The following is a 27,050-nucleotide window of genomic DNA, read 5'->3' as shown; positions in this document are numbered from 1 at the left end:
CTTTGCTTATTGCCAAGTAATTAGTAATACTAAAAAAAGTAACTAATATAAAATATATGATAAAATATAGATCAAGTTTTCTAACAAGAATATGATACAAAAGTCATCATAAATTATTGATTGATATTTCCCAATTCTTATTGCCTTAACAGCTAATCAAAACTACCTTCTGGAATGCATTTCATTCTGTCTTTTATGTGACTCTGTCATGTGGCTTCTTTCAACACAGTGACACTTAGTGGTACAAATTTCCTCTCCTGATTAGAAAGAGCAGACCCTTCCTTGTTTACTTTCCATTGTTCTGTTCCAGCTGTGAAGCACCAGCTACTGTTTTTTTCACTAATTTTTGTGCTGTTCAGGGATTTGTAAGAGAACATTAAAGACTAGTGTGGTTTCTTAACCCTGGTACCTATCTTAATAAATGTGTTTGTGTTGATTTATTTCAACTCTTAGGAAATGATATTATAGGCCTTGAAAATCCTGTCTAAGAGGTCTGAACTCCATAATATACAAAGAGCTCAAGAAATCAGTCATCAAAAGAACAAATAATCCAATAAAAAAATGGAGTACAGACCTAAACAGAGAACTTTCAACAGAGGAATATAAAATGGTTGAAAGACACTGAAGGAAATGTTCAACATCCTTAGTCATCAGAGAAATGCAAATCAAAACAAGCCTGAGATTCCACCTTACACTTGTAAGAATGGCCAAGATCAAAAACATTGATGACAATTTACACTGGAGAGGTTGTGGGGTAAAAGGAACACTCCTGCATTGCTGGTGGGAGTGTAAGCTGGTCCAGCCCCCTTGAATGTCAGTGTGGCAATTTCTCAGAAAATTAGGAAACACTCTTCCTCAAGACCCAGTAATACCACTTTTGGGTATCTATCCAAAGAATACTCAATCGTGCCACACAAGGACATGTGCTCATATGACATAGTTTGTCATAGCCAGAACCTGGAAACAACCTAATGACCCTCAACTGAATAATGGATAAGGAAAATGTGGTACATTTACAAAATGGAGTACTACATAGCCAAAAAAAATAATGACATCTTGAATTTTGCAGGAAAATGGGTGGATCTAGAAAATATTATTTTGAGTGAGGTAACCCAGACTCAGAAAGACAATTATCACATGTACTCACTCATAAGTGGTTTTTAACCATAAAGCAAAGAAAACCAGCCCAAAAATCACAATCCCAGAGACCCTAGACAACAACGAGGACCCTAAGAGAGACATACATAGATCTAATCTACATGGGAAATAGAAAAGAACAAGATCTTCTGAGTAAATTGGGAGCATTGGGACCTTGGGAGAGGGCTGAAGGGGAAGGGAGAGGAAGGGAGGGTAGGAAAGAAAATGAAGAGTTCAATAAAAATCAATAATAAAATAAAAGAATCCTGTCTAAACACTGACATATGGCAATAACCAAGAGGGTTTTTATTACAAACCTCTTAAAGTAAGAAGGAAAACATACTTAAATGACTAAGTCCATGAAATAAAATTCAAAATAATAAAATGAAATAAAAAGAATACTCTAAATAGTTGCCTTAAGCTCATACTCATAAGCACACACTTAAATATGTAAGTAATAAATAAAGGAAACATCAATTGTGATTTAGATATCCATTTCCTAGCCAGTAAAATGTTACTGACAATCTTAGTCAAGCAGAATGAAGAAGGCACTGTGTCTCTTTCCTCAATTTGGTATCTACCACATACCTATTTATTAGGTTATTGTCTTTCTAATAGAATGTAATTCCTTCATAATAGAAATCTTAGATTTCCATTAAATTTTCTTCAAGAAGCCAGGTGGTAGTAACACACACCTTTAATCCCAGCACTCAGGAAGTGGAGGCAGGTGGATTTCTGTGAGTTCAAGGCCAGCTTGATCTACAGAGCTAGTTCCAGAACAGCTAGGACTGTAACACAGAGAAACCCTGTCTCAGAAAAAAAGAAAAAAAAAAGTCTGCAAGGTTCAGAACATTCCTGCAACTTATTTGGAGCCTAATGCCTGTTTCTTAGACTAAGTAGAAACATAAAATGGCACATTGGGGTCAGCTAAATTGTTTTTGCTAAATATTCTGAATCTGTCTCTTAGGCAAGTGTGCCTTCTGAATATCCTGTTCATGCCATAAATTTTAGAAACATTTTTTTTATGACAACTAGAGTCATGGAAACAGATATCTTTGTTCTAGAAACTATGTACAGTAATGAGAGAATTCTATAAAAGAAATACTGAGATAAATCACAGTCAAAGGGAAATAGAAGGTCTATCCCATAAATGTTAAAGCAATAACCAGAGGTAAAAGAAATTAAGAGTATGCTTATTCATAGAAAATCAAGAAGGAAGTTAGGTTAAGTCAGGAGACTGCAATGTTGTAAGGAATGACTGTGGCAAGGCCTTTTGTTGTTTTAGTACTGATAAATTCATGGAGTATTCTGAAGAAAAATCAAGTTCATTTTTAACGTAAAAGTTTACTTTAAATATATTAATTTAACGTGTGACTATATCACTTTTCCCCATAATCATGTCCCTTCCTTCCAACACATCCCATGCTCCCTCACTTCCTCTCAAATTGCTGGTATCTTTTTCTTTGCTTTTGTTTTTTACACATACCTTTATACACATTTCATACACACACTTGCACAGAGTGATATTTAAATACAACCAGCACAGTAGTTTTGTTTTTTATGTGTATATGATTTTAAGGATGACTGTTTTGAAAAAGTTAAATACTTTAAGTGGCATGGGGACGGCTCCAGAGTGAGAATGTTTCAGTTGGGTACAACAGGGCAGCTGCATAATAAGGAGCAGAGACTTCACTGAAGCAAAGGAACTCCACTTAGTGGAGAAGAGACAGGACAGAATAATTAACAAAATAAATAACTTTTGTCACAAGGTACTTTGAAAGAAATTTAAGATCAAAGGGTAAATATTTCAACTTTTCTGTGGCCCATTCTCCTTTTTGAGTTGTAAATCCACATTTCCAATGAACTTCTAGCTATCTAAAACATCTCTCACAGGTACATCAAACTCAGTGTTTGTGATAGTTTGAATGTCATTGACCCCAATAAGCTCTTGAAGAGTGGCACTGCTATGAGGTGTGGCTTTTTAAACACGAATGTATTTATTTATTTATTTACTCATTCATTCATTCATTTTTCATCCTGGCTGCAGATTCCTCTTCCTCCTCTCCTCCCAGTCTTCCCTCCTCAGCCCCCACTTCTTCCCACTCCCAATCTAATGGACAGGTCTCCCATGAATATTAACAAAACATGGTGTATCAAGTTGCACTAAAACTAAGCACCTCTCCATGTATTAAGGCTGGGTAAGGCAACCTGATGTAGGTGGATCTTCGTTCTATTTGTTGCTTTCATTGGTTAGTTAATAAAGAAAACTGCTTGGCCTGATAGGTCAGAACATAGGTAGGTGGGGAAGACAGAACAGAATTGTGGGAGAAAGAAAGCAGAGTCAGGCAGACGTGCTGAAGCTCCAGCCCAAGATGGACGTAAGTTAGAATCTTCCTGGTAAGCCACCACCTAGTGGTGCTACACACATTAATAGAAATGGGTTAATCAAGATGTGAGAGTTAGCCAGTAAGAGGCTAGAGCTAATGGGCCAGGCAGTGTTTAAATGAAGACAGTTTCCGTGTAATTATTTCGGGTGTAAAGCTAGCCAGGTGGCCAGGAGCCGGGTGGATCAAAAAGCAGCCCACTGCTCCTTCTACAAATGGTGCCCACATGAGAAACAGGGTCCCACAAGCCAGTAAAAGAGTCAAAGAGAATGCTTGTTCCCACTGTTAGAAGTCCAATAAGAGAACCAAGCTATACAAATATAGCATATATGCAGAGTGCCTAGCTCAGTCTCATTCAGGCTCCCTGGTTGTCGGTTCAGTCTCTATGAGCCTCTATGATTCCAGGTTAGTTGATTCTATGAGTTTTCTTGTGGTGTTCTTCTCCTCTCTGCCTCTTACAATTCTGTCTCCTCCTCGTCAGTGGGATTCCCCAAACTCAGCTTAATGCTTGGCTGGGGGTTTGCATCTATTTTCATCAGCTGCTGAAAGATACCTCTCTGCTGACAATTGGGCTGGGCACCAGTCTGGTCACAGGGGATGACCAGATCAGGCTACTTATCCACTATTGCTAGGAATCTTATCTGGAGTCATCCTTGTAGATTCCTGGAGATTCCCTTGCACCAGGCTTTTGTCTAACACCGAAATGCCCCTCCTCTGCTGAGTTTTCAGTTGTCACATTCAGTACTTACTCCCTCCATACCCCCAAAACATGATTACTCCTGTTCCCATCTCTACCAGCCCTCAGTTCAACCATGAAATCTCTTCTATTTCCCCTTCCCAAGGAGATGTGCTTGTTATCTAGTCTCCCTGGGTCTGTGGATTGTAACATAGTTATACTTTACAGCTAATATCTAGTTATGACTGATAACATGGCATGCTTGTCTTTCTGGGTCTGAGTTAACTTACTCAGAATGATTTTTTTTCTAGTTCCATCCATTTGTCTTCAAATGTCCTGGTGTCCTTGTTTTTAACAGGTAAGTAGCACTCCATTGTGTAAATGTACCACATTTTCTTTATCCATTCCTTAGTTAAGGGACATCTAAGTTGTTTCCAGGTTCTGGCTATCAAAATAAAGCTGCTATGAACATAAGTGAGCAAGTATCTTTGTAGTATGATTGAAGATCCTTTGAGTATATGCCCAAGAACAGAATAGCAGGGTCTTGTGGAAGCCTGATTCCCAACTTTCTGAGAAATCACTGTGCTAACTTCCACGATGGCTGTACAACTTTGCACTCCCATCAGTAATGGGGGAGTGTTCACCTTGCTCCACATACTCTCCAGGGTGAATTGTCATTTGTATTTTTTGATCTTAGTCATTATGACAGGCATACGATAAAATCTCAGAGTAGTTTTGATTTGCATTTTCATGATGCATAAGAATGTTGAACATCTCCTTATATGTTTCTCAGCCATTTTAGATTGTTCTGTTGAAAATTTTCTGTTTAGATCTGTATCCCATATTTTAATTGGATGATTTGTCGATATCTAATTACTTGTGTTTTCTTTTATGTATTTTGGAAATCATCCCTCTGTTGGATGTGGGGTTGGTGAAGATCTTTTCCCATTCTGTAGGCTGCTGTTTTGTCCTACTGACAGTATCCTTTGCCTTACAGAAACTTTTAAAGTTCATTAGTTCCCATTTGTTAATTGTCTATCAAAATATACCTATGCTATTAATGTTCTGGTCATGAAGCTGTCTTCTGTACCAATGCATTTGAAATTATTTCCCACTTTGTATCTGGATTTATGTTGAAATCTTCTATTCACTGGGACTTGAGTTTTGGGCAGGGTGATAGATATGGATCGATTTGCATTCTTCTATAAGTCAAGATCCAGTTAGACTGGCACTATTTGCTGAATATGTTTTCTATTCAATGTTGTATGATTTTGACTTCTTGGAAATCAGGTGTCTGTTGCTATGTAGATTTTGTCTTGGGCTTCAACTCAATTCTATTGGTTCACCTGTCTGCATTTATGTCAATACCATGCTCTTTTTATTACTTTAGCATTTTAGTAGAACTTGAATTCAGGGATGGTGATACCTCTGGAAGTTTCTTTAGTGTACAGGACAGTTTTTGCATTGAGTCTGTACACTGCTTTTGATAAAATGACCATTTTTATTATCTTGATCCTACTAATACATGTGCATGAGAGATTTCCCACGTTCTCATATTTTCTTCAATTTCTTTCTTCATAATTTTAAAATTTTTGACATACAAGTCTTTCATTTGTTTGGTTACAATTACATCAAGATATGTTATTTGAGACTTTTTAAAGTGTTGATTTAATTTCTCTAATTTCTTTCTCAGGCTGTTTATTTTTTGTATATAAAGACCTACTAACTTTATTTTAGTTAATCTTGTAATCAGCCACTAGACTAAAGGGGTTTATAATCTGTAGGAGTTTCCCTGTAAAGTTTTTATATACTATCACATCATCAACTTTGACTTCTTCATTCTGAATTTGTATCTCTTTGCTTTGTCATGTTTATCATGCTAGTACCTCAAATACTATATTGAGTAGGTATGGAGAGAGGGGACAACCTTGCCTCACTCCTGATTTTAGTAGACTTGCTTTGAATTTCTCCCCATTTAATTTGATGTTAGCAATTGTTTTCAATATATTTAGGTATGTCCCTTTTATCCACAAACTCTCCAAGACTTTTATCATAAAATGTGTTACATTTTGTCAAAGAGTTTTTCAGCATCTGATGAGATGATCATTTTTTTCTTTCTGTTTGTTTATATGGTGAATTAAACTGACAGATTTCATATGTTGAACCATCCCTGCATCTCTGGGATGAAACCTATTTGGTCATGGTGAATGATATTTTTAATGTGTTATTGAATTCTGCTTGCCAGTATTTTATTGAATATTTTTGCATCAATATACATGGATGAATTGGTCTGCAATTCTCTTTCTGTGTTGAGTTTTTGTGTAGTTTGAGTATGAGAGTAAGTGTGGCCTCATAGAAAGAATTTGACAATGTTCCTACTGTTTCTAGTTTGTGGAATGCTTTGAAGAGTAAAAGGATTAGCACTTTTCTGAAAGTTTAATAAAATCCTGCATTAAAATCATCTGGCACTGGGCTTTTTTGGTTGGGAGACTTTTAATTACTGCTTCTATTTTGTTAGCAGGTATAGGCCAACTTAAACTGTTTATCTCCTGTTGATTTTACTTTGGTAAGTCATATCTATCAAGAAAGATGTTCATTTCTTTTAGATTTTCCAATTTTACGGAGTACAGGTTTATGAAATATAACCTAATGATTCTCTGGATTTTCTCAGAGTTCGTTGTTATGACCCCCCCCCTTTAGTTTCTGATTTTGTTGATTTGAATATTCTTTCTCTCCCTTTGCCTTTTAGTTAGTTTGAATAAGGGTTTATCTATTTTGTTAATTTTCTCAAAGAAACAACTCTTTGTTTCATTGAATCTATGGACTGTTCTCTTTCTTTCTTCCTTCCTTCCTTCCTTACTTCCTTTCTTTCTTTCTTTCTTTCTTTCTTCCTTTCTTTCTTTTTGATCTCAGTCTTCACTTTGATTGTTTCCTGCCATATACGCATCATAGATTTGTCTGTTTCCTTTTGTTCTAGAGCTTTCATATATGTTTTTAGGTTGCTAGTATGAGATCTCTCCAAATTCATCATGACTGTACTTAGTGCTATGAACTTTCTTACAAGCACGGCTTTCGTTGTGTTTCCCATAATTTTAGGTATGTTCTGCATTCATTTTCATTGAAATCCAGGAAGTTTATAATTTCTTTATTTCTTCTTGACTCAGTGGTAACTCAGTAGTGAGTTGTTCAGCTTCCATGAGTTTATAGACTTTCTGTTGTCTCTGTTGCTGTTGAAACCCAGCTTTAACCAGGGTAGTCTAATAAGATAGAAGGGGTTGCTTCAGGGGTTTTTTTGTATCTTTTTATACTTGCTTTCTGGCCAAGAGTATATGATCAGTTTTGGAGTTCTATGCAGTGCTGAGAAGGTATATTCTTTTGTGTTTGAATGAAATATTCTGTAGCTATCTGTTAGGTCCATTTGTGATTAGCATTGGTTAATAAAGAAGCTGTTTCAGCCTGGCAGTGGTAGTGCACGTCTTTAATCCCAGCACTCAGGAGGCAGAGACAGGCAGATCTCTGTGAGTTTGAGGCCAGCCTGGTCTACAAGAGCTAGTTCCAGGACAGGCTCCAAAGCTACAAAGAAATATAAAAAAGAAAAAAAGAAAAAAGAAAAATAAAAAAGAAAGAGAGAGAGAGAGAGAGAGAGAGAGAGAGAGAAAGAAAGAAAGAAAGAAAGAAAGAAAGAAAGAAAGAAAGAAAGAAAGAAGTTGTTTCAGCCAATGACTTAGTAGAGTAATGCCAGGCAGTAAACAAAGATGGGGAGTGGGAAAGCAGAGTTAAGGAGATGCCATGTAGCTGCCAAAGGAGATAGTCGCCAGAACCTTATTCAGTAAGCCACAACCTTGTAACAATACACAGAATAATAGAAATTGGTTATTTTAAGATATAAGAGCTAGCCAATAAGAAGCCTAAGCTATGTACCAAGCAGTGCTGTAGTAATTATAGTTTCTGTGTGATTATTCAGGTCTGGGCAGCCTCCACCAAAATTCACAAATTTCTCCAGTTCATTCTGTCATGCGTACAGTGCAGTCCAAATACTCATGCTGAAGTTCCTCCTCTCTGATATCAGTTCCAACTTCCTTTCTCGCTTGGTCTACTCAAGTCAGGCTAACAACTTTACTTTTGAAAATAACTAATTCTTATACGTGTTGCTTTTATTGGCCAAAACAGCTTTATTCAATTAGCCAGTATAAGTAACATATATATAGAAGGACATCCCACATCACATGAGTCATAACATGTTAGTTGCATTATTTCTCTGTTTAGTTTCTGTCCAGATGACCTATCCATTGGTGAGAGTGGGGTGTTTTAGTCTCCCACCATTATTGTGAGGGATTCTATGTGCAATTTATACTTTAGTAATGTTTCTTTTATAAATGTAGCTGACTTTCTACAAGACGTTCAGAACTGAGACTTGGTGGATTTTCTCTTCAACAAATATGAAATGCCCTTCTATATCTCTTTTGATTATTTTTAATTTTTCTTGGAAGCCTATTTTGTTAGATATTAGAATAGCTGTACCATCTTGCTTCTTAGATATATTTAATTAGAAAATCTTTTTCTAACCTTCACACTGAAGTAATATCTATCTTTGATGTTAAGATGTGTTTTTTTGTATACAGCAAAATAATAGATTCTGCTTCTTATACAAACTGGTAGCATGTCTTTTTATTGGCAAATTAAGATCATTGAGGGTTATTAGTGACCAGTCATTATTAATACCTGTTATTAGTGGTTGTGTGTGTGTGTGTGTGTGTGTGTGTGTGTGGTGTGTGTGCGCGCGCATGTGTGTGTGTGTGTATGTGTTTATGTATTTCCCTCCTTTGGGTTTTGCTGGTGTAAGATTATATTGCCTTCTTGTACCTTTATAGGAACGCCCTTATTTAGGAGGGACAATTTTTCTTCTATGATTTTGTTAAATATACTCTCTGAGTTTTTGAACTGGCTTTCTTCTCCTATTCCTATTATTCTTATTTTTGGTCTTTACACAGTATTCCAAATTTCCTATAACATTTGCATTAGAAATTTTTTAGATTTAACATTTCCTTTGACTAAAGAATCTACTTCCTCTGTTGTGTCTTCAACATATAGAATTCTCTTTTCCATCTCTTGTGTTCTGTTGATGATACTTGCATCTGGAGTTCTGGTTGGCTTACCCCTGTTTTTCATGTCTAGGATTCCCTATGTTTGTTGTTTCTATTTCTATTTTCAGGTCTTGAGCAGTTTCCTTCACCTGTTTGCTTTTCTTTGGCTTTCTTGTAAGGATTTATTGATTCCTTCCAAATTTTTGCTTGTCTTTTCCTCACTTTCTTTAAGGGATTTCTTTCTTATCTTCTTTGAGGACCTCTATCATCTTCATAAGGTGATTATGAAGATCTAAAGTGTGGGATAGTTGGGCTCTGGTGATGCCATATTACCCTTTCTGTGATTGTTTTGACACATTTATGCATCTGGATTTGGAATGATTATAGATCTAGTTGTTGATTTCTGCATTTGTCTTTGTGGAACAAGTGTTTTGTTCATTGGTTTCTCTTTCCTCTCTGGTCTTTTGTTCTAAAGTTCCAAGGGTTCTGGTGACTAGCATGTCTTCTCCAGTAGGGTGTTCCTCCCTGGGGTCCCTAGATATTGCCTGGCCTCTGGTAATATGAAAGTTTACTTTCAAAGTTGTGGACCAGGTAAAGGAGCCAGGATATGTGTGTGTGTGTGCACGCATGCGTGCTCTTGCAGTTTGGAATTGTTGGCCATGGTTAAAGGGGTTTTTGTGGGCTGTGTTTTGTGGTGTCTTACATGGTGTTCCTAGGACCAACCTGACCTCCTCTAAGGCTACCTGGCTCTGGGCCCAAGTGTGGAGCCCAGGGAAAAGAGTGTAGCCTGGATTTGCTTTAAGGAGTGTTAGCAGACAGGGGTTGTTGTCCTACCTAGGATCCCTAGATGGGGCCTAGCCCCTGCCAAAGTGGAAGTATTCTCATGTTGTAGAGCAAGATATGGAACCCAGGGGACTAGGGGGAGGTATGACTTTATTGGAGTTGGTATGGTTTTGTTAGAGGAAGTGTGTCACTGTGTGAGGTGGGCTTTGAAGTTTCCTATGCTCAAGATACCATTCAGTGACACAGTTCTTCTGGTTGCCTTTCAATCAAGATGTAGCCAGCACCATGACTGACTGCACATCATGGTGCTTCTTGCCATGGTATTGGATTGAACCTCTGAACTGTAAGCTCCCACACTTCAGTTCAATGCTTTCCTTTATAAGAGTTGCCGTCATCATGGTCTCTTCACACAAACAGAAACCCTAACTAAGACACTACTGAAATCTATATTCTACTTCCTTGTAATCACTCCCTACTCTTTTACGTGAAGATAGTGACTTCTCAAGTTTGTTCTTCTCAAACATCTACCAGGATACTTCAAGCAGAAATCTATTGAGTACTCCCTCAATTTTCTTCATCCAGTCAACCCTAAGTCCTATATACTGACATGTTTCCATATCTGAAGCCATTCTCACCATGTACCAGGCTAGTGAAAACGTCTACTAAACCAGATTCCTCTCTTTTGTCATTCTCTTTTCCAATACACTATTCAGAACAGCCCCCATTCTAATCTAAACACTCTTGGCACTGGTCCACTTAATATCACAAATTACATACAAATACATGTGGTATGTCTTGATTAATAATATGATTCAATAATATGGTTTAAACATGACTTTTAAGAGCGCTTTTAATATGCCTAATATCTTTAGCTTCCTCAATTTCACTAATCATTAATATATATCATCAAATGTAAGGCTAGGAGGAGCCTTGGCTGGAGAAAGGCTCAGCATTTCTGAGCATCTGTTGTTCTTGCAGAGGACTAGAGTCTGGGTGTCAGTAGCCTCATCTGGTAGCTCACAACTTCCTCACTGGCATGCCAAGAGATTTGCTTCCATGGTGAGTCTACATCCTGTCAACTTGACAATATTAAGCATTGCACCGCCATGGGTGTTGTGTACACAGTATAGAAGATCACAATGTAGAGAACTGAACGGAAGAGTACAGATGGTTGCCTCTCTGCACTATGGACCAGGGAATAGGAGGGATGGTTGCCTCTCTGCACTGTGGACCAGGGAATGGGAGGGATGGTTGCCTCTCTGCACTGTGGACCAGGGAATGGAAGGGTTGGTTGCCTCTCTGCACTATGGACCAGGGAATGGGAGGGATGGTTGCCTCTCTGCACTGTGGACCAGGGAATGTGAGGGATGGTTACCCCTCTGCACTGTGGACTAGGGAATGGGAGGGATGGTTGCCCCTCTGCACTGTGGACCAGGGAATGGAAGGGTTGGTTGCTTCTCTGCACTATGGACCAGGGAATGGGAGGGATGGTTGCCTCTCTGCACTGTGGACCAGGGAATGGGAGGGATGGTTGCCTCTCTGCACTGTGGACCAGGAAATGGGAGGGTTGGTTGCCTCTCTGCACTATGGACCAGGGAATGGGAGGGATGGTTGCCTCTCTGCACTGTGGACCAGGGAATGGGAGGGATAGTTGCCTCTCTGCACTGTGGACCAGGAAAAGGGAGGGTTGGTTGCCTCTCTGCACTATGGACCAGGGAATGGGGGGTTTGGGTGCATCAAAATTTGGAATTTACTAATTTACTAATTTCTAAAGCATATGCAAAGGAGCACCATGTGCTGACGGACAGAAGCTAGAGACAGGTGATTATATGTTCTTGTCAGGAAGTTCACACTTCATGTCCAGTCAGTGTAAGGTAGCATAAGACCAGGAGAACTAAGGAAAAATGATAAATTTATAACATATGGCATAGACTACAGAGGACTAAATGAGAATAAGCTCACAGTCAAGGAAATCAGCTGAAAATCCACTGTATTTATTCATGTGAGAACAGATTAAAATAAAATCTGAGGGATAGGAAGCAGAGAAAAAGATAATGTAAAAATATGTGAAACTCATAGCAATTGGGTATGGCAATAAAAATGTCAAAAACACAGACAATTCTAAGCAGTGTCCTGCACAGTTGACGTACTGCATAGACAGTGCAAGGGAGAAAGTACTTGGGAAGGTAAGAAAATGAGTTCATTTCAGGCTATATGAAGGGTGACCCAGCTATGGAAAGTTCAAGTAGGCCGTGTAATACCTGGGTCTGAGCTACAGAGACAGTTCTATGATTTGGCTTTGATTGGATTCAGGAACAGTCCTGCCCGGAGTATTTCAAGTAAGTGATAAGAGATGTAGAAAAAGCAGTCTTTGGTGCCAGACAGGCATTCATCAGCAGTTTCACTCAACTCTGAGCACTTGATTTAACACATCTGAGCTTGGATTTCTTCACTTATAAAACAGATATATCAGCTATCTAAAAGAATTAGTAATGGGTTAAGAATAATAAGTGTTTACCTGGTGATGTAACCCAGGTCCAGAAAGAAATATATAATAACTACTCACTCACACGTGACTTTTAGACATAAAGCAAAGAAAAACCAGCCTACAGTCCACAACCCCAAAGAACCTAGACAACAAAGAGAACCCTAAGAGACGCATACATGGGTCTACATAGGAAGGAGAAAAGGACAAGATCTTCTGAGTAAAATTGGGAGTATGGAGAGCAAGAAGAGAAGGGAGAGGGAGGGGAGCAGAGAAACATGTATAGCCCAATAAAAACAATTTTAAAAGTTTATTTCTTACAAGACATTAGATTTAATATCAGAAAGATATATAATTATATATATATGATACATCATCATATATAATGATAACATAATGGGTACACTTTTCCTTACACATAGCAGAGAGCTATGTTCTTACACACAGGTGCTGCAGGGCACAACTACAAGCCCTTCCGGAGGGCTACTCTGAGAAATGTGCACACTTTTCACTCACTTTATTCTTCATAGCCTCCAAGCTTTTGCCCTCAGGATGAGGACATTTCTTATGTTCTTACAGTGTTTCCAAGATCTATTTGGGCTTTTCTTGGATTTGAGCAGCCAAAAGAATACTTGTGGTTTATTCTGAAAATTGAGGTTGCTGATTCTGAAAGTTGCCAAGATGGATGTTGAGGGGAGAGAATGGTTGCATACAGTTCTTTTCAAAAGGAAACATTTCTATTTGTGGCTATCATGAAAGGTGATGTTTCTCTGATTTCCCTCTCTGCTTCTTTATCCTTTGTGTATAGGAAGGCCACTGATTTTTTGGAGTTGATCTTGTATCCTGCCACGTTACTAAAGGTGTTTATCAGCTGTAGGAGTTCTTTGATAGAGTTTTTGGGGTCACTTATGTAAACTATCATATCGTCAGCAAATAACGAAAGTTTGACTTCATCCTTTCCAATTTGAATCCCCTTGATCTCCTTATGTTGTCTTATTGCTATTGCTAGAACTTCAAGCACTATATTGAAGAGGTATGGAGAGAGTGGACAGCCTTGTCGCGTTCCTGATTTTAGTGGAAAGGCTTTGAGTTTCTCTCCATTCAGTTTGATGTTAGCTGTCGGCTTGCTGTATATTGCTTTTATTATATTTAGGAATGATCCTTGTATCCCCAGTCTCTCCAACACCTTTATCATAAATGGGTGTTGAATTTTGTCAAATGCTTTTTCAGCATCTAGTGAGATGATCATATGGTTTTTTTCTTTCAGTTTATTTATATGATGGATTACATTGATAGATTTGCGAATGTTGAACCAGCCCTGCATCTCTGGAATGAAGCCGACTTGATCATAATGGATAATTTTTCTAATGTGCTCTTGGATACGGTTTGCCAGTATTTTATTGAGAATTTTCGCGTCAATGTTCATGAGTGAGATTGGCCTGTAATTCTCTTTCTTGGTTGTGTCTTTGTGTGGTTTTGGTATTAGAGTAACTGTAGCTTCATAAAAGGAGTTAGGCAATGACTCTTCTGTTTCTATATTGTGGAATACGTCAAGGAGTATAGGTATTAGCTCTTCCTGGAAGTTCTGGTAGAATTCTGCATTGAAACCATCTGGTCCTGGGCTTTGCAGGGATACCCTGAGGCTTGGGAAGAAGAAAGCTTCCAGTTATTGTAACTTGAGAATGAGTAACAACAACAACAACAAAAAAGACATTTTGGTCTGGTTTAAGAACTGCCAAGCTATGGATAAACCTAGTATTTTATTCCATGTTCAAATTAACTGCTCCCAGTGAAAATTATTCATTTCATTTTCTTAATCAAAAGTGTGTAGATAGAACTTTGTTAGAAATTACACAACTACTTCCAGCAGAGTATTCAAAATTCTATAATTGAATCTACATAAGAAAGTCAAAGACGCTTGCCTGTGAGGCATGGCTTACCTTAGTCTTTATCCTTTGAAATCTTTTACGTTCAAGCCATCCCCTGATAAATGCTTGTGCGATGGTGATCAGTTTAACAATTCTTTTAGTAAATACAAGTTTGTTTCTTCCCTGGAACAGTTGGTAAATTTCTATGTGTGGCCCAATTCTTTTAACTTTATTGTCTAATTTATCGGGCTTCATAACGGTCTTTGACCTAAAAATAAAATAGTGAAACTTCTTAGCGATAGCTAGAAGAATAAACATATCTATAGTCTTAAATTCTTTAGATAATGATTGTATACACAAAAACTCACATGCACACACACACACACACACCTCAGTACTGAGCTATCAAGCTATGATCTCCTGTACAAGCACTCTACCACTAAGCTACATCCCCAGTTTTTTTATGTTTTTAATTTGAGGCACAGTCTTACTAGGTTGCTCAAAGAGGCCTTGAACTCACTGTTTCCCATACAAGTATGGAACTCATGGATTTTCCTGCCCCAGCCTGTAGAAAAGTTAGGATTATGGGCCTTTATAATTAGGTCAGCCTTCAATGACAAATACATTGAAACAAGAAATGTACTAAGACTTGTACATAGAAGTTAACATGAAGCCTCACTTAACTATGCTGATAAAGTTCCAAAAAAGGCTGAAATGCTAGAATAACTACGTATAACATGAAACTTCCAATGGAAAAAAATTCAAAAGAAAGTAAATCTTTCAAACATATCCACAACTATTCAAAGACAGAGGGTGAGTATAAATAATTTTCATGTCCCTACAGTTCTACTTTAAATATCAAATCAATTGTCACATATATGCAAACTCAGCATCACCTGAAAATCCAGATCTTAGACCTAAGAGGGGCAACACTGTGGCAAGCAGGATCCTGGGCTACAGGACAAACCACAGAGGAATCATACGGGAAACTGTGATCAGCCTTCAATACTAATGTAAATAATCCTGCAGCACTAATGATAACATAGAAGAAAACTGCTAGTTCTCTGCCACGAGTTTGTATGTAGTATGAGTATGTAGACTTAGCACCTTTGTGTCTATAAAAATCATAGATAAGATTTATTTTTAACATAGTAACTAGTTTCTCAAAATCTTTCAGTGTCTATTTCTCTCACAAATTCTTAGCATATAGATATAGATACTAAAAAGCAGAACTGTTTTACGTCTCCTGTGCACATATCTAAAGGAGACCCACAGAGAAGTTCACCCACCACAGCTGCCTCTTCTCCAGTGCAGGCCTCAGGTTTCACACCCAGTTTTCTTAATTTTCAGAATAATGTGGTTTTGCTTTATTTTCTTCTAGCCTGTTTTTATTTTTGCATTAAGTAGGTTCTTGAGCAAGTCTGGTGTGGGAGGTCCTTCTGTCTATGTGTTGCTTTTATTGGTTAATTAATAAAGAAACTTCCTTGGCCTGTTGATAGGAAAAACTTAGGTAGGTGGGAAAAGCTGGACTGAGTGCTGGAAGAAAGAAGGCAGAGAGGGAGATGCCATATAGCTCCACTGGAGACAGACACCTGAACTTTAGCCAGTAAGCCACAGTCATGTGGCAATATATAGATTAATAGAAATGGGTTAAATTCAGATGTAGGAGTTAGCCAATAAAAAGCTAGAGCTAACGGGGCAAACAATGATTTAATTAGTATGGTATCTGTGTGATTATTTCTGATCTAAGCTAGCCAGGCAGCAGGGAACCAACAAGTGGCTCTTTCTTCCCTACCACAAATTAGCACCCAATGTGGTAGACTAAATTCTCTTTACTATGCCCATATTTTCATAATATTGTTTATAAATGTTTGTTTACATTTAAAGGGGGGATATGGCATAGAAATTTGCATTGGTATGGATCTTTGATTGGGGTTAATTTTGTTACATGCATATTTCTGCTCTTGATTAAGGTATTGTGTTTGTGCAGCTCATTGAAAAATGTAATGCATAATTAGGAAATATATGTTAATAGATAATCATCTATAACAGTCAAACTAATAGTCATGTCCGATTTTCTAGACATAATAGAGATATATTTCAGTTAGATGGGTCTTCTTCAAATCTTTCTGAGACCTTCAGAATATGCAATTAAAATGTTTAAAAACTTAAGACACATGACAACAAGACACATCTGCTCCTTGCAGTATACTACTTCAAGAGGAAGATGGGCATCGAAGAGGCTCCGTATGGAGTTGGTTATCCATTTGAGCAACAAACTGCCTAGATTACTTGATAAACTGAACATGCAGGACCCAGAGAAAAATGAATGCTAAATTTGTCTAAAGGTGAGACGATCCTTTGGGGTTCCTGCTACATGAAAGAATCTGTGAGACATTCTGCAAGACACAGAAGAAAAGTGACTGGCAAACTGCAACTATAGGTGGAACTGTCTGAAATTTCCTGCTTCGTGGAAAAGTCTGCTGGATACTATGGTCCAGTAGGCTGAAGATGGATGCCCCAATGGTACAGAAACTTTGAGTAACTGTTCAGGCAGTGAGATGCCTCTGTCAACTTTAGAGTTTTGGAAGATGCTTACAATGTACTTTCTGTTTACTTATGTGGCATTATATCCTTCTGAAGTCTTTGATGAAGTTGAAAAATTTATAGTAATAGCTTTCCTTAGTTATGATAAAAGATAAAGTAGATATAAATATTGTAACTGTAATTCTTGTTTGATACCTGTTTTGTTATATGTAATTTTACTATGTTAAAGTAAAAACCTTTCTTTTTTACTTGAACGGAAAAGGGGAAATGGTGTGGGAAACTGCCTTGGCCTGTTTATGGGGAAAACATAGGTAGGCAGGGAAAACTAGACTGAATACTGAGAGAAGGAAGTTGGAGAGGGAGCCACTACGTAGCCCCACTGGAGACAGACACCAGAACTTTAGCCGGTAAGCCAGAGCCATGTGGCAATATACAGATTAATAGAAATGGGTTAAATTTAGATGTAAGAGTTATCCAATAAGAAGCTAAAGCTAATGGGTCAAGCAGTGATTTAATTAATACAGTTTCTGTGTGATTATTTTAGGTCTAAGCTAGTCGGGCGGCAGGGAACAAACAAGCAGCTCTCTCCTCTCTACCACACAAGTTTCTTTTGTTTTGTTTGTTTTGCATATTATTTCTCTTCCCTTGGTATTTGCAGAGTTGAGAGTCTTATTTTGAAATCTAAATTGGTATTAAAACTTGGTTACCAGTGGAAAGCAAGGAAGCTCAAATCTGTCTTTTGTATTTTTCTACAGTTTGCCTTGAAGACTGTGTCTTCCTCTAATATGCACTGTCTTGTATATCACAGGAATTACATCATTTTGGAATATGAGTTTTAACTTCAATCACAGATTATTTTATAGAAAAATTAGAAAGGAGATCATTCCTAGATTTTAAGAGCCAGATGACCAGGACACTGACTGCTAGACAGTGTCTTCTTGCCATGGCAAGGAAACTACACCCATGAAATATCAGCAGTATGGTTGCATAAGAAACACATGTATAATGACAACATCAGCTGCTATGCCAATGGAGATGGGGGAAATTTAAGAAGACCTCAATCCTAGATGAAGAACTCAAAAGAACAGATTCTGAGAGAGTAAGAATTTAAGAGCCAGAGCCAAGGACACACCTGCCACTAGATAGCATCTCCTAGACAAGATCAGGAAAATACACTCATGAAATCCCAACAGTATGGCAACATTAACTGGCCAGCCTGTGTGAACTGGGAAATTCCTGAAAGCTCCACTTCTAGATGAAGACTTAGAGGGGGTCAATGGCTGCCGAGAGAGGAGGAAGCAGTGTCCTCCAGGAACGAGCCCCTCCATGATTTGCCAATTCCAAGTAATCAGCACACACACATGTACACATATACCCACATGTGCAGATATATATACATACATGTGTATATACATAAAACAGTAATAAAGAAGAGATCATGAATTTGGGAGGAAGAGGTAGGTTGAAGCAGGAGTTAGGGAGGAAGGGGTGGTGGTAATGCACCTGCTGACTTCATTGATAATGTTCTCAAAACATTTCTTTTAAGAGATGCAGACATTAAAAACATGTTGGAAGTGATTTTTTTTTAACAACTGAAAAAGAACAGTTTGCCTTAGGGTCTAAATATACAGACATCGGTCGGGAATGAGTGAATAATAACTAGCATTTAAAGCAGACAAAGCCAGGATAGGATAATTTATGGAGGACTTTCTAGAAAAGCTTTAACTATTTTTACAAATAAAGCATTCAAAAAGAAGCTAAAAATTATACTAAATTGTGACAGATGAATTTTGATGAGGACAATAATAAAATAGGCAAAAGGGCAGAGAATTTAGCCCAGCAAGAGTATTTGCCTTGCATGCACATGGCCCTGAGATTGGTCCCCAACACTAAAAAAACAATCACAAATGTCACACAGGTTGGATAAAAAGAAAGAGTAACCTTCAGTATGAAATCCTTTCTGTCACACCAACAAGTTGATTTTCAAGTACTGTCTGCTCTTAATTTGACAGAGAAGGACCTATTTCATGCCTTTAATACAATTTCCCTAGGTAACAAAAAGTTCCCGATACTGAAAAAACATAGATTTACTAATGTTTATAAATCATTTCCTTTTTCTTATTATTGACTTTTGCAAAATTTGGTGTCCCTGATATTTGTTGTCATTTAACCCTTAACTACTTTTTATTTTACTTTGAAAGTTAATACAAGTCATTTTTGGGGTGACATTATAAAGCCACAAAGTTTGTCACTGCTCTTGGGGGATCGGTGATATTTCCTTAGTTCCAAGTGATGGATGGCTACATCCCTATAGAGTAAATGTACAGGAATTCCTGCTGAACATAGCTGATACCACTTATTCAAATTACTAAGAGCTCATTCCTGCCTTTTACTCATATTTTCCCATATGCCCTGTGATAAGGTACACACATGTCATTAATTGTGTTTTTTGAAAGGAACATTGGAAGCATGATAGCTTTATGAAGGTTGCATTTTCTAAACAATTTATCACAGAAAGAAAGGACTTATCGGTAGAGTCTTAAGCAGCTATTACAGATCTATTAAATGGAGCAAAAGAATGTACCAGGATGGCAGGATGACTTCTCATCCAGAAGCATAAGCTTCTTAGCCTAAGGCCAGAATTACCATCAATTTGTAATTCCTATTTATTTTCTATCAAAGTTGAGAAAAACCCTTTAAATGACTATATATAATTTATTATTGCCTTAACTTATGTGTACTACAATGAATAACCTCTAAGAGATACTGAAATGTTTCCAAAACAACAACAGAACAGGCCCTCTACATCTACGTTACAACTTTTAGCTTGGCATTCTGGGGGAACTTCTGATTATGGGAGTGGATATATCTCTGACTCCTTTGTCTGCTATTGAGATTCTTTCCTCCTTAGGGGTTACCTTATCCATGCTCAACATGAGGGCTTTGCCTTGTCTTGTATCTTGTTTTGTGGTATTTAGTTGTTGTCTCTTGGAAGTCTGCTCTTTTTTCAAGGGAAACGGAAGGGATGTGGAACTGGAGGAGAGGGGAGAAGTTGGGGGACTGGGAAGACTGGATGGAGTGGAAACTGTGGTCAGGTTGTATTCTATGAAAGAAGAATTTATTTTCAATTTTAAAAAGTTTTATTATGTCAACATCATTCTTGACTGCTTAGGCTATTTAAGAAATAATGTGTTATTATGAGAACAAAAACTAGTCACTACCTAAACAATGGGAAAAGTCACATGCATGAAAATATCCACCATGACTTTATTTATAATGAATGATTTTATAAATATCTAAGTTGCTAGATTAAATCAATAAATGATAAAGTCATAAACCAATGTTGATCATGTAATAATAAAAGTCTTATTACTTTAAAATTTGGAGAATAAAGATATTTAACTACATACATTAATGCTTATAACCTTTTGTTTAAAATGCATATAAATAAGAGTAGGAAGCAACAGGCCAAAACGTTACTGCAGTGTGCTAGCATGTTCTTAACCACAGGTGGACTGGGCTCTTGGGAAGGAAGAAATGCCAACGTTGCAAAATTCTGACTCATCGTCTACAAAAACTTGTAGAAATATTCCATTAATCTGCAGACTGGAGAAAAAGCATTGGGGTGTAAAGAAAATTGGTTGTTTTGGGTTTTTTAATTTTGTCCACATAGTTTGAGATAGGCCAACATACAATGCATATTTTCAAAGACAAAGGCAATTAGTTTCATATTTGACAGGATTAACAATAGTCACTTTCTCTCTTTAAGCCTTAACTTAGCACTTTCTTCTTTAATTCTCAAGATAGTTTGTGGTGATATTTTGTTTGCGTTACAACAAATAAATCTTTTCTGAAGACCAGACTGTTGAGCAATCCACTAGTTGTCCATAGAGGCCAGGAACTGATAGCACACACCTTTAATCCCAGCACTGGGGAGGCAGAGGCAGAAGGCTCTGAGTTCAAGGCCATCCTGGGCTACCCTCAGTTAATCCAGTCTCAAAGAGAAACAGAGCCAGGTGACATTGGTTCTGTCACACCTTTCACCCCAGTACTTGGGAGTTATACACCTTTAATCCAGCACTAGGGAGGTAGAGACTGGAAGGGATATGGCTGGGCAGAGAGAAGAATGTAAGGCAGGAGGAGAGAGGTCCTCAAGGCATTCAGTCTGAGCAGTTGTAGAGACAGGATACCCCATTCACTCTGAAGATTTCATAGAGGTGAGAACTAGTGTCTGGCTGCTCTGCTTCTCTGATCTTTCAACTTTCACCCCCAATATCTGACTCAAGGTTTTTGTTATTAAAACCAATTAGAAACTGTGCTACAATAGTTATCTCGAGGTAATTTACTCTTCTGATTTCTGAGAGAAATCTGGTGACCTTCTAACCTCACAATGACAAAACTCAATGCCCTGCTGTTCTATGTGATAAAATCACGGGGAACAAATCTCAGCTTGCCAACAGAAAGGTTAGCAATATAGCTTTCGTTTGATTGTATACCTAGTGCACAAAAGATACAGCCACATCACTGTAGTGCCATTTTGTTTATAATCTAATAAATTGAGCTTGTCTAAAGATCATAGTGCAGAGCTAAGCCACTAGTTAGCGATAAAGACCAGGCACTTGTGGTATAAACCTTTAATCCCAGCACTTGGGAGAATAAGGCAGACAGATTTCTGTCAGTTCAGGGCCACTCTGAGCTATACAAGATTGAATCTGTCTAAAAGAGAAAGAGATCTTACACAAAGGTGATCCTAGCACTTGGGATCACACACCTTTAATCCCAGTACTAGGGAGGTTGAGACAGGAATGACATGGCTAGGCAGAGAGAGGAATATAAAGCAAGAGGAGACAGGAGCTCAGATGCAGCCTAAGGATTCTGTCTGAGGTTTCATAGAGACAGCATGCAATCTGAGGATTCATAGAGACATGTATTCTGAGGTTTTGTAGAGACTGTAGCAGTCTGAGGATTCAGTCTGAGAGGTAGTCAGAGGTTTCATAGAGGATTTATAGAGACAGAATCACCCCTTTAGTCTGAGCATTGGTAGAGGTAAGAACTCTATAGTAGTTGACTGCTCTGCTTCTCTTTTAGGCAGATTCAATCATGTGTAGCCAAGGGTAGCCTTGAACTCACAAAGATTCATATGCCTCTGTCTCCTGAGTGCTGGGATTATCAGTGTGTGCCACCACTTGCTGGCCTCTATAGCTAACTTAGCTCTTCACTCTGATCTCCAGTCAAGCTTTATTTGTTATATCACAAGCAAAATGTCATTATACATCATATCTACATACTCTGTTACAGAGTTCATTCAGGGTCCAAGAAGAAGAGTAGATGATGCATGAACATCATCTTATGACCACCTGATAAACAGAGGTCAAAAGATTTCTTTGATTTAAAGAATACATAGAAACCAGCCTTGATTTATCCTTCAAATTAAATTTTGAAATTTATCTGTTTACCACATCTTATCAAATTGTGATAAAATGGGAAATGTCACTTTTCATGGAGATTCTTGGCCATCAAAGAGTCTCTATGACTGTTCTTACAACAGTAAAAAAAAGGAGTCATTAGAGGCTAGATATAAAACCAGATTTCACAAAGAAAGACCATCTTGCTTGTCTGTGTACATTCCCATAATCTAACCTCATTATAAGAAAGTGGAAATACCAAAGAGCCATGTCTGCATTTGGATTTTTTACTTGAAGTTAACAAATAAATATCAAGTATTAAATCAAATGGGTTTCAGAGACAGAAGAAACAATTAGGTAAAACTACATGTGAGAAAATATACAAGAAATAATTAATCGTGTTAATCATGTCTAAACATTACAGAGCCTAAGATTGACAAACAATTGAATGGGGAATTTTCTTTCAACTGTAAATACTTATATGATAATAAATTAAGCACTAAATCAGCTTTAGAGATTGGTTTAGATATTGCTATTAACCAGTTTTGGCTGATATGCAAGTATTGTGTATGCCCCATTTAGAATAAATGCTGTTTGCCCATCTGCTCATAGGTTGAATGTGATTAAAGGATACTTAATTTGACTGTTTTAAAGTCAAATACTTTCCAAGCTGCAAACACATGACAAAACCAGTCCAGTTTGCCAAATTCAGAAATACATTGAGAGATTAATGATGCATCCACCACCAATTCCTCTTCGAACCTGCATTATCATAAAGCAAACATCACAAGTTTCCTGATTAGACTAGCATGCCTGCTTTGTCCAAATGTTTTGCAATTAAGTTATAATTTACACAATTTACTTTGATTTGGATCTTCTGCTACTAAGCTGTGTTGAGGGCTTTCATTTCCTGAATGTGCAGTCTTGAAGCACAAACATGTGATGTCTTGTGCTTTAAATGTGGGATTGGAAAACAACCTGGGAATGAGCCAAACAAGTTGATGTTCTACTTGAACCCCCTAAACAAGGTCTACTTAGTAGGAAAACAGTGCATTGAATTCAGCATGACTTTTAAGAAAAGAGATATTCTGTCTCCAAATTATCCATTTCCAAATATCTCCAAGGCTTGAGTACTTCATGCCATTAAAACCTGCTCACTTCCAAAATTGGGGGGGGGGTCCTAAAATAAGAAAAAAAATCTCCCTGAAGTAGAAGATGATGTCACTTTAATTTAAGCAAAATCTTAAGGTGCTTTAAAGCTTCAGAATGAGGTATGTTTTCTTCTGAGCTTTCTTCTCTCTTTGCCACCATTACTATTCATAATGCTGCCCTGGGCTCCAACTTCTCCCCTGTGACTCCTCCAAAGTGCCAATTTCTCTTTGGCTTCTCTTGGGCTTATAGTCTGTTTCAGCATGGCCATATTAAAAGATGGAGGCTGATGTCCTATTTAATGTCTCTAAGAGTGTCTGAATCTCTAGACAGGCTTTTTTTAACCTGAATAGATTTCTAGAACATTTCAGACAGCAAATGGCCAAAGGCAACCAAAGAAAGAAGAAGAGGTTTGGGAGGCTTGAGTCAGAAAGAATTTCCCAGGTCACCATTAGGGTTTATTGTTATTACTGTTGGTATTGATGTTCAGATTAGATTTCCAACAGTTTTTCCTTAGAATACAATAGCAATTTTTGAATGCCAAACACTACAATCATTTTTTCTACCTTAGTATAGAGAAGCTGTCTGGAGGAGCATAGCTTATAGATTAGAGGAAAAGATCATTTCATATAGTGCACAGGTGAGAGAGGAAAGGGAATGCTAGTCTGTTTATTTCAAATTGATTCCAGCTTCTTGGAAATGCCCTTAACAGCAGAGACATCGACAATCCTTTTCTATTGTACCTATATGATTTATTTATTGAGTCACTCTAGAATTATCCTGAAAGATATCTGGAAAAACTACAGTATTTGTGCCAAAGGGGCTAGAGAAGTTATTTTTCAAAATCACAATTATCAAGTTCCCATTTATTTTACAAGCTTGTCTTTGAGTAGAGAATCCAAGGAGGCTTTCTGCTCTTTAATGTCTCCCATGACAACCCCCTGGTCCCAACCCAAACTTTAGTCAGTTCTGGCTGGCCTCTGCTCTCCACTCAGATGTAGGGCTGTTGAGGGTCTGACTCATGTTCATGGATCCCATTGTTCTTGGAGGAGAAGCAAGCACCAATAACAAATTCCCTTAACAATTAAGTAGTACAATTTTGGCATTCTGTTTCCAATGAGACATCATTTATGGACTCTGATCCCAACAAACAAATACCTTCAAGAGACAGACAGCAGTAATAAGTCAAAGGGTAGTAGAAACATAAGAAGTGCAGACACTCTCCCAGTAACACTGTGGCATTGAGAAGCTCCTTGCTTAGGCCTCTGACCCTCTATTATCCCTTTCTATAAGTCCTTCTAAAGAAAAGCCATTGCAAGGCTGCTTTTCCATCTCTGGAACTTCATTCTTCAATATCGTGCTATCGGCATACAGTTCAATTTTAAAAGTGAGGTCTTCTCTTATTTTTGAAGGGAAACAAGAGGAGTGGATCTGGGGGAGGGGAGCAGAGGGGAGAGAAGAGGGACTGGGAGTTGTGGAGGTAAGGGGACTGCTGTCAGGAGGTAACATGTATAAAGAATTAAAGGGGAAAAGATGAGAATCTTGTGGTACCCTTTCATTCATTGTCTCCTCCTCCTCATACAGTTCCCTTCTGATTTCAGGCAAGAATCACAGCCACACAGCCCCAGTCAGTCATGTGTGCCTTTCACAGGACCAGTAGATTCTTCACTCGCTGCTGTATCCTATCACCGGAAGTTAATGGAAATGTTTCTGTTCTGTACACATGGATGAGGATGTAGACCAGGCCATCCTGTCTCCAAGGGAGACAACCTGTAGCTGTGGCCAACAGGCTCTGCTCAAGTGTTCATAGAGACTCTCACTGTCAGGACCTAGCCAGTTAGTGTTCTCATTGCCCCACCTGACAGTGCAATGCTCCTCCTAAACTGATCAAACTAGATTTGGAATCAGGGTGCTGCTTGCCTGGCAGTCACTGGTCATACTGATATCTGTGCTACAATGGTCTACTGGGTCTACTGCTTGATCCTGCTCCTGCTTGGATGGACAGCTCTATTGAGCAACACCATAGCATGGAAGAATGAACACAGGAAGTGAAAACCCAGACTCGCTGGGCAGTGGTGGTGCACGCCTTTAATCCCAGTACTCAGGAGGCAGAGGCAGGTAGATATCAGTAAGTTAGAGGCCAGCCTGGTCTACAAGAGCTCATTCCAGGACAGGCACCAAAGCTACACAGAGAAACCGTGTCTCCAAAAAAAGAAAGAAAGAAAGAAAGGAAGGAAGGAAGGAAGGAAGGAAGGAAGGAAGGAAGGAAGGAAGGGAGAGAAAAGAAAACTCAGACTCCACAATTAAGAGAAAGTTCAAACTTTTATCAATAGAAATACGAAAGGCATCAGTAATTCCTGATCATGTGGGCTAGCAGGCATTCTCAAGGTGAGGAAACTAGAAACAAGCATGAGAACACAGTCAAATAAAACACCACAGAAAGGTTCCATTTGTCCCAAACTTAGTTCTTCTTCCATTAGAAGATAATCCTGAGGAAAGTGTCCCCAAAGTCTGAAGGTGCAGACCAAAACAAGGCTTGGAGATATAAAGTTGGAGACAGAGGTCTTTCTGGAGATGCAGACTTCTTCTAACTACTCCGAACCAACTAAGTAAACTCATGCTAGTGGGGTGCCATTAAGATGGTTTATTCTAGTCTCTCTACTGCCCAGAATGACAACATCGGATAAAGTAGCAAAATCATACTAAGAGACCAGATTGCCCTGGCAGAAGATAGGAGGGCAAGTGCCAGATATAGTTCATGTACCTTCTAGCCTATTACTCAGTGTCTGGGAGTTGACTGGAAGTGATTGTATCATGATGAAGATGAAGGACTGTGTCTTAGGGTTTCTTTTGCTGTGAAGGGACACCATGACCATGGCATCTTTTATAAAGAAATATTGAAGTGGGCTGGTTCACTTGCAGTTTCAGAGGTTCAGAAAGCCCACCCCCACAGTGACACACTTCCTCTATCAAGACTGCATGTATTTATTTCAACAAGTTCATGCCTCCAAATGGGGCTACTCCCTTTGGGGGCCATTTGCTTTCAATGCACCACAACAAAGGGAGAAGGACAAGGCTCGGGGCAAGGAAGGTTTTCATAAAGGAAACTGAAGCTTCCCTTCAGTAGTTATATGTTCTGGCCTAACAAGAGCAATTGTTTACTTTTATCTGTTGTTTTGTTTACTTTGAGAATCTGGAAAAGGAATATGATGTGAGAATTTCAAAGAAGACCAAATGTCTTCCCTTTAGAAAAATTAAAAAAATAAAATTTGCAAAGCATGGTCCTCTAAATTTAGTATCTAAGTCTGTTATCAAACTGATGGTGGGTGAAGATTTAAACAAAGCAAGAGTGTCAGGTGTTAGACCATGGTAAAAAGGAGCAGATAGTTCATCCTAAATTCATTCGCTTTATTGAATTTCAATTACTTATTTTGCTTTGTGTTTATGAGATTGGTGGACCAGGAAATGACTTTTACCATGTCTAAATTTCAGGAAAGCAATTTTCAAGGTTTACATACAATCTTTGGAAACA

The 27,050-nt window shown here is 38.2% G+C and overlaps 1 protein-coding gene across 2 annotated transcripts in view; it reads right to left on the bottom strand.

The window, feature by feature from the left end:
* The window catches only part of Iqcm (IQ motif containing M), a 526,054-nt gene that overhangs the window by 226,342 nt on the left and 272,662 nt on the right, over positions 1–27,050 (bottom strand). For both annotated transcript variants that reach the window (XM_048438238.3, XM_087900344.1), the window contains exon 10: positions 14,490–14,685. In XM_048438238.3, coding sequence (XP_048294195.3) covers positions 14,490–14,685 — 196 coding nt within the window. The remainder of the gene's footprint in view (positions 1–14,489; positions 14,686–27,050) is intronic.

This window comes from Myodes glareolus, chromosome 22 (genome assembly GCF_982192425.1).
Source record: "Myodes glareolus chromosome 22, mMyoGla1.1, whole genome shotgun sequence".
NCBI lineage: Eukaryota > Metazoa > Chordata > Mammalia > Rodentia > Cricetidae > Myodes > Myodes glareolus.
This window is presented reverse-complemented; position numbering and strand designations above follow the sequence as displayed.